At 31.6% G+C, this 9,199-nt stretch overlaps 1 protein-coding gene and 1 pseudogene across 10 annotated transcripts in view; both read left to right on the top strand.

The window, feature by feature from the left end:
- The window catches only part of CD55 (CD55 molecule (Cromer blood group)), a 23,564-nt gene extending 15,263 nt beyond the window's left edge, over positions 1 to 8,301 (top strand). Inside the window, exons 7-12 of one of the 10 annotated variants that reach the window (XR_897397.2) lie at positions 1 to 38; positions 483 to 566; positions 2,086 to 2,106; positions 4,190 to 4,262; positions 6,269 to 6,371; positions 7,251 to 8,301. Coding sequence is in view for 8 of the 10 variants with exons in the window: in XM_023526265.1 (XP_023382033.1) it covers positions 1 to 38; positions 483 to 566; positions 2,086 to 2,309 (346 nt within the window). In the remaining 2 variants the exon portion in view is untranslated. Of the gene's footprint in view, positions 39 to 482; positions 567 to 2,085; positions 3,109 to 4,189; positions 4,263 to 6,268; positions 6,372 to 7,250 lie in introns of those variants that run through there. The other 9 variants (XM_023526268.1, XM_011385748.2, XM_011385749.2 and 6 more) reach the window with 9 other exon arrangements.
- On the top strand, positions 1,000 to 1,119 carry LOC111734096 (annotated as a pseudogene).
- Positions 8,302 to 9,199: the final 898 nt, after the last annotated feature.

Here is a 9,199-nt window from a genome sequence, read left to right as displayed (position 1 = left end):
ATCAGCTCCTCAGAGACCCACCACAGTAAAAGCTCCAGGTACAAAGACAACACCAACTCCTCAGAAACCCACCACAGCAAATATTCCAGCTACAGCACTCCCACCAACTCCTCAGAAACTCACCACAGTAAAAGCTCCAGCTACAAAGGCTACACTAACTCCTCAGAAACCCACCACAGCAAATATTCCAGCTACAGAAACCATATCGACTCCTAAAAAACCCACTACAATAATCTCTTCAGCTTCAAAGGCCCCACTAATTCCTCAGAAACCAATCACAACAAATGATTCAACCACAACAGCCAAAATATCCCCTGTATCAAATGCTCTATCTACAGAGAGCTTACCAGCAGCCCAGAATCCCATCATGGCAAATACTTTTGCTACACAAGCCAAAGTAAAACAAAAATTTACAGCTGACCATGCCCTTGTGACTAAGGGTCTCCATACGACACAAATATTGCCCTCTGCTCATATTACAGCAACACAGAGTCAAGCTGTTCCACAGGAAACCACACCTTTTCAGACAAGAAGTACATCGAAAAGCAAAGAAACCCTTCCTGTAGGTGAGTTGACACTGTTCAGATTCCTGAGCTTGGATCTCACGTGCTATGGTAGAAATTTCAACTTGACCAGGATCGCAGAATTGAATAGGCTGTGCATAATATTGTTTTGTATATTTTTTTATAATTTACAGTATGTCATATTTTCATTATCTGACTTGGCTTTTTGCACTCATCATTGGTTTTGTGTCTTACGTTGCTACATTTAAATTTAGTTCATTAATTTTAACATTTGTATATGGTTACTGACTTCATAAATTTTTATGACATCTTTTGGCCAAAAAGTTTTAAGTTGAATATGCCCAGTTTTTTTCATAAGGCAGGGGAAGGAAAAATGTTTCACTTTATATAAATGTGTTATAGAGCTAACTTTGATGAAATATTTTTTTTTTTGCAAAAAATACAAGATAATTTAACAAGTTTAAATTAAACTTGAGTCTACAGCCATGCCACCCTGAACACACCCGATCCCGTCTGATCTCTGAAGCTAAGCAGGGTCAGGCCTGGTTAGTATTTGGGTGGGAGATCACCCTAGGAAGACTGGGTGCTGTAGGCGTAAAAAATAAAGAAATAAATAATAAAAATAAAAATAAATTAAACTTGAATCAATTGTTAAAACAAAAATACGGCCAATGTTTGGTATCAAATTTCTTATGTGCAATTAATTTATTCTTTAACTATCATACCATTTCTTGATCTTATTGAAAAAAAAACAATAGTGATCACTTACTGAATATGTACTGTAGTGGCATGTACCATACACCTGCCATTTGTTGTCACCAGTCCTTACAAGAGACTTGCAAAATAAATACTTTTAGTTTCATTTTATAGATGATAAATTAGAATTTAGAGATTAACTGGTATGACTCATATACAATGCATAGTTAATAGGAAGAAAATTAGGGCTTAAATACGTATTTGCTGGCTTCAAATTCTATGCTTTTTCTGCTATGCAATATTGCCTGTTCTCAATGGTACTTTGAGTAAATTAGTTCACCACTTAAAGGAGCAATGTACTTATTATTAAAAATGTACTTATCTGAAAGTAAAGCTAAAGCTACGTTTTCTCTGCTTCATTCATAGTTATTGAAAGATATAAATAATAAGGTGATATAGTAATTTAAGTTTTGATAGAGTCTGCTGAGAGAGACTTCAGTTTCTGATAGTTTCTTGTTCATAGGATTGGATAAGCAGTTACTCTTTAAGCTTTTGAATTTGTTACTTGCCATTGTCATATAACCAAATTTACACAGTGTTTGTTCTGTATTCACTAACTCTTTCTTGTATTTTTGTTTATATAATGTTTACTGTGTTGAATAGATAAAGGCCTTGGTGTGTATGTTCATAATGTAAAATTGTTTTCATAAATTATAATTATTTCTTTGAGTTATGAAAATCTGAGTTTTGAATTTTCAGATACTATATATACACATATATGTATATATATATTAAACTGCTGGCAAATCAATGACTTTTAAAACTTTTTATTTTTGTAATTCTTCTTTCTTTTCTTCTTCTTTAGGGGCCAGCACCATTGTATCTGGTAAGTTTGGCTCTCCAGCAGTTAAAAGAAATTGTCATCACTGTCGGATAAAAAGTCAATGTTTCTGCAAGAGAACATTGCTTTCTATGTATTGTAGGGATCCTATTAAAATACAATGTTGTAGGAATCCTATCGAAATATGGTATTGTAGGAATCCTATTAAAATATGGTGTTTATGGGTGACAAAAGAAAAAACCAGGTAAACGCATTTTATTGATGTTTTATAAACACCATTTAGGTACTCGGTATGTTCCTATTTCCAATCATGTCTTGTTCCAAGCTAATTTTAGGAAAACTTCAAATCATTGGGCCAATCAATCAAATATTATTGAGAACCTGTTGTCTCAATATATCATTCTAGGGGCTAAAGAACCATGAGAAGGAGACAGTTATTAACATAATTTCTGCAAATATTTTGTAATTAATTATAAACTACTTCTTGATCATGTCTAGTTTCTGTCTTACTCTAAATAAAACATTTCTATTTTTGATTATATCCTCTTCCTTGTCCATTCCCTGTCGGTGATTTAAAGCAAAGTTATCTTTAAAAAATATTTCACTGCTATAGGTATGAGGCCAAAAACATATATCCATTTTGCAATTTCTCATTTGGCACAGTCCCTTTTTTTTGTCCATAAATATATTATTTGATATTATGCATTAACAAGATTAATAAACTTCTGAAGAAGATGGTAAGAAAAGTGTTTGTTAAGAAGCAATACAGTGAATTTCCTTATTGATAAGTAATGTTCGATAGAAAATACACTTTTAAAAAATGTATATCTTTAAGTTATGACCTTATAATCTCATGCATGAATGAGTTAGCCAAGGGACTATAATGCTAAAAGCAGGTATTTTGATTATTTTTATTTGTTATTATAATTCTTTTATATTTTGAATAATCCTCTCCTAAGCTAAAAGATTCATATTGAAAGATTCAAACAGTTGGAATTCAATTTAATTATATACTTTAAATAGGAATAAATGTACTTTAAATGAAAATCTCATGATTTAATGACTTAATATTGACAACAGTTATGAGTTTAATTGATGAGCTTTTTCTCACCTGCTTGGTGGTATTTAATGAAGTTTGAAGTGCTTATTATTTTTCTCTGAAATTCTTGAAATATATACTAAGTAATTTCCCTGAAACCTGTCCTTAGGGTTAGTTGTAATTTTAACTTGTGTTCAAAAATAAAGAGGAGCTTCTTTCCTCTTCAATCAGATATATGGCAATATTTTTTTTTGTGATCCTATACTTGTAAAATATAAACCTGAAAATGATCTTCATTTCTTAAATTTATTATGTGAATTAGGTCACTTTTCTTACTTTAAAGATAAACAAAATCTAGTGCAAAGAAATTGCTTTTATTATAGTGCCATGTAAGTGAATAATACATATAATATTACAACTTTGGAAGTATTTAGCTGAGAGGACTGTGATTTTGCAAGATTTATAACTTGCCAAAGGTCACACAGCTATCAGGTGCTTAAACAGAGGCAGATGACAAGTTTCTCCAGCACTAGGTACTTGAAAGGCTAGAAAAATTCTTTTCCTAGTGGCAGGACAAGAAACTGCACAACTCAAATTTGACTCTTTAGAAGTATTGCTTTTTCCCCTCCATTGCTAAAATCCTGTATTGTGACATTCAGAAGTCCCGTACGAAGATTAATAGGTCAATTGAAGGAATATTAAAGAAAAAGTTAGAGAATACTCTGAAATATCTAACATACTTTTTCTGTATCCTTTAAGTATCATATGCTTATTTATTCATGCTTTATATCTACCTGAATATGGTATATATTACAGAATAGCCCAAATTAAAGTGTACTTTCAAGAGTCCTGAATCATCAGTGGCGATTTGAAATGTGTACGATGCTGATAAAGGGTCTTCACTGTGTATTATTACCTGTCTATGCCCTCAAACTTATAACATAAGGAAGCCGTACACAAAATATAATTTTCGTCTTCTACGTTTTCTTTAACTTGTTTCATAACCAGTATATCACTGTGAAATTACACTATAGTTGTAATTGCTCATTTTTCTATTAACTATGTTACCAATTTCTTTTCCCCCTCAAGGACTTGTTGCTGTTACTATAATAATTGGTTCCCTAATTCTAGTCAAAGTTTTCTGGGACTATGGAAAATCTGGGTGAGCAGAAATTCTGATGATTTAAAAACATTTATTCTGAGCTTCTTTCCAATAAAACTTGATACTATATCATGAGAAGATAACTCTCTTAGCTTAATTGTATTTTTTGACATGCTATCTCTTTATTCCTTTTGTCTGTAATTACTAGCCTGTATAACCCAACTTTGTGTGTTTTTTAATTTCTCAATACATTTAAGGACATTAATAATATTTCAAAGGAAAGTAATTTCAAAGCCAAAGTCTCACTTGGTAAACAATTAATCAACTCACCTTTGTCCTTAGTACAGTTCATGGTAGCATGAGTGTTGTACAGGAGCAAAGAAATCTAGGAAAAGCCAACTTCTAACCTATTGTTAAATTGCCTGTGACTAGGTCTTTTTCTGAGTTGTGTTTATTAATGCATGCCAATCTAGCCAAAACAGACCAGTGGTTAAGAGAGCAGGTTCTTTAACCTGACTGCTTGCTTCGATTCTGTGTCTATCTTTTGGTGCTATGTGATTGTGAGCAACTTAACCTTTCTATACCTCAAATTTCTCATTTGTAGAATGAGAGAACCTACCTCATGGGATTGCTACTTGTAAAGAGGTTAGAACATTGCTTGGTATGTGGCAAGCCCTCAGATGGTAAAATAGTAACACATAGGAAAACAAATCAGTATTATTTGAAAGATCTGATCTGTGTCAAATATATATCTATTAAGTATAATGTCACGGTTGGCTCTGACATTATACTTAATATAATATTCTGTAGACAAATAGGATTATTTAAATTGACCCATTTCTGTTATCTTATAGATTTTACTGCTTAGAAAACTTTAATTGTGGAGTTTATATAAACATGAGTTATTTCTCAACTGCCTTAATGCCTATATTTTTATTAATTAAGAACAACTGTATTTTAATGCTGTTACTAAATTTCCTGTTTTAATTCTTTGAGTAATGTGAGTTATCTATTTTTTGCCCTAAGTAACTCTTTTCTTAAATTAACAATATTATTTAAGACTGTTATAAGCTAAAGTATGTGAATGTTCTTTAAGTCACTAAAGATTTAGTCTTTTAGTAAAAATATTTGACCATTAGGTCCTGGGTTATTTGTTTGTTTGTTTAAAATAGTTTTTACAGATACTTGTTTACTGCCAATAAAGTAGTCTAGAGGAGATAATAGTAAATGTAGTAAAATATAACTATCTCTTCAGATTTTTCAGAAACTTTTTGAGAATGTGGTTTAGAGCCCAGCAAAATTGAACAGCGTCCTAAGTCATATAAAATGAATTGGTACAGGTACCTCAAAAAATTACTCTGGCAAAAAGTAAACTACCCATTTTATGTACTTCCTTGCATTTGTTCCAGCCCTCATTTTGGATTAGAGCATTCATTATCAATTTGCCTTCCAAGGCCATTGCCGTGGGGCTCTATAGGTGAGAGGGGATAGAAAGTGATGAGTTTATAGAATGCTCTAGCTCTTGGTCATACATTGGTAAAATAATTCGCCATGATATTTTTAATAGGATGGAAAGGGCTGAAACATAGAAGGAAAGAATATTTGTTTAGAATTTTAATGGGGTTTTGCAGTAAACCTAATTCTCCTATTTCTGAATAAGAGGAAATTCACGCAAACCCCTAAGAAAGAATTTGCCTTTTCCATGTGCACTTAAAAAACACTCTACTTTCTTTCTTGGGAAGTATAAGCTGTTGAGGGGAAGAGCTAACTTTATACATTCCTGGTTATTCTGATTTCATATTGATTTAATTAAAAATTTGATCTCTATGAATTCAGGGGAAAGAGTTTATGAGTGTGAAGATGATAATGTACCTTCTTCACTTGGTGATCCTTTGTGTTTCTCTATCAAAGGTTTATTTACTTTTTTTTTTTTTAGAAGTTTTGGGTTCGAATGATAAATTTTAGTTTATAAAAAGGATATGATTATAAGAATATTGCTAGTATTGCTTTTTGATTCAAATTAAAATTACATAATTCAATTAGTGTTTTCTTTCTCTACTATTCAGCTCTTATTACACACACGAGAACAACAAAGCATTAAATGTTATGTTTCATAATTTAACTGTGACTGCTGATGCCTCAGAAGTAAGACCTGGTAAATTATAAAAGGTATATGGTTCTATAAAATCACATTTCTGTGTCTTGCAAAACATCCATCAATACAATTGGCTCAGGATTTATCTGTGACTATTAAAGGATAATAGAGGCTTAAACCTCTATTATTGTTAGCGCTGTTTTTCTTTGTTGAATGAATGACTAACATATTAAGTCTCTCATTAGTATGACATGTCATCAGTTCTCGACTCTTCAGCAGTATGCTCATCATCTCATCCTGTGTTTTCACTCAGTTCATTGTAGTGACTAGATGCTAGCAATGCCACAAATATTTGGAAAAAACAAGAGGTTGATACATTAGGGCTTACAGATAAGAATGTCTTTATTATGACTATTTGCATCATGAGATGATTGGCTTATACTGTATTTGTTTCTCCTTTATGCTTGACAGCTTTTAGAGTTTCTGGTGTTTAGAAAATATTAATATTTGTTTTAAGGTATCTTTTATAATTCCTGTTTATGGATCTTATAAGATATCTTATATTGTTATACGAAATTATTACACGAAGGTAACTTCTTGTAAATAAACGTATCCGTGAAGCTTTGTAGGTATCTTTTCCACAGGTAGTCGTCAAGGGGCTCTCACTGACTTTTAATGTGAAAGTATCTTAATTGATTCTAACTTGACCACTTGATCGCCAAAACTAAAAAATCTTAAGTGTTACATTTTAGTTGGTGTTGCTATAGCTACTAAACTCTAACTCTGTGCTGACCAAGGTTGCCCATACTCTATAACTTACTAGTTTTGCATTGTTTGGCACCCCAAATTAACCAATTAATTCTTCCTGGTTTATCACATAGTAAATAAAGAATTAATGTTTATCAGCAGTATGTAAAATTATTTTGATTTTGGCTTTTTCTTTTAACTTTCAGGACACACATTTATAACATTGACTGTTTTGTTTATGACGCTAGCAACCATTGGCTAGCTGACTTAGCCAAAGAAGAGATAAGAAGAAAGTACACATGAGTACAAAGAATGTTTCTAGTTTTTTATAAGTTTCTGGAGGCATGGACACAACATATGCAGTAGTGCTCTTCATTGTACACATTATTGTTCCTAAGGTGCTTAAGAACGTTAACAAGGTGAAGAGAAAAGAATCTGTCCTGGAATCACATTCTCAATACTCCTATGCTTTTGAAAATAGAAAACTTGCAAGACTGAGAATGATTATTTTTCTAAATGTGAAGGAAAGTGTAGAGATTTGTTCATGCTTAGAAAGTGAGCATGAAGAAAAAGAAAGATGACTCTTTTCAGCTAGATATATAGTAATGTTTTAACTTACAAAGGAAATTAAAAAATTAAAAATGTTAATTGGGTTTTGAAAATAAACAAAAATGATGTTGCCCAGTCTCTTTCAAGCAAAATTGCCAAAGAGAGATGAATCTCATTATAAAATAACAATTCTTGACTCTAAGGCATTTTTATCTTATTCCATTAAAATGAGTCTGAATGTGTTGGTAAAATATTTTAAATGAAAAACATGTTAATGATCTAGAGTTGAGTATCTTGGATTAGTTGGTGGCAAAGGAGAAGTATAGAATGAAGAAATAATTTTTTTCTTTGTCACACAGTCACAGACAATTAACTAGGACTTAGCCCCTTGTAAGCTGGATCAGCTACAATTTTAATTTTTGTTTTTAGAGCAATCTCTTTTTGTGTGTAAAAAAGTCCTGTGAAAGGGTAAAAGGATGGAAGGTGTATTGGCTTAATGTTTTAAAAGCATCCAGAGATATAATATTAATATAAGAAAAGATTCTATATTTCTGAAGTAAATTATAAATCTTATTCTTTTGTAATATTAAGATTATATTAATTTATATCAGTGAACACATTGATTTTACATGTATATCAAAAAAGTTCAAGAAGATATGTAAAGAAAAATTTTCCCTAAATGAAATAAATAATTGATCACATTCTTTATCTCATGTGGTATTTGAAATTGATTTTTCTAAATATAAATAAGTTATTTTTATTTATTTTATTATTTATTATTATATATGCCTACAGCACTTGGTCTTCCTAGGTAGTCTCCCATCCAAGTACTAAACAGGCTCGACCCTGCTTCAGGCTTCCATGGACTGTGGCTCCACTAGGGTGTGAACCTAGGACCTTCTGCATATAAAGCAGACATGCTAGCTGCTACACTGTGGAACCACATCCCTAAATAATTTATTTTTAAATAAGAGATTCCCTTCTGCCTCTCATAAGTAGTTTAGAATGCTGTCCTTTTGCTTATCATAGTGTGAAACATTTTTGGCACTATATTGTACTTTCTCAAGTATATCATATTTTCTCGTATTAGAGTGTTATATTACTTGTTACTGATTTACCTAGAGGTAATCACATTAATTTCTAGATTCTTAATATATTCTTATCATCTTACCAGTTATATTTTAAATGTTGGAATAGACTAGAATATACACATAACTAAATTTAACAATAATTATTTGTCATATTGCTCTACTTTGTAGAAGTATTTTAAATTCCATACGCATCATGGCATTTCACTGTAAATACTTCAATATGTATTTCTAACAGTAAAGATATTTTTTTCTACCTAGCCACAATCATCAAAACTAACAAGCTTAACAATTTTCAAATGGTTTCTAATATTAGAAAATTGTTTTTAACTGTGCTAAAACCTCCGTTAATAGGTACATATTCACCTACTAATTCATTCATTTGTTAAATAGGAGGGCCTGTTCTGCTTGTGACAATCTGGTACTTCCTGGAGTAGTAGCAAAAATAATTGATACCTGAGAGCCACTGCGTGCAGGTTATTATGTGCTGGATGCTGAGGTTACCAAGTTGACAACAA

Source organism: Pteropus vampyrus, unplaced genomic scaffold (genome assembly GCF_000151845.1).
Source record: "Pteropus vampyrus isolate Shadow unplaced genomic scaffold, Pvam_2.0 Scaffold773, whole genome shotgun sequence".
NCBI classification, from domain to species: domain Eukaryota; kingdom Metazoa; phylum Chordata; class Mammalia; order Chiroptera; family Pteropodidae; genus Pteropus; species Pteropus vampyrus.
This window is presented reverse-complemented; position numbering and strand designations above follow the sequence as displayed.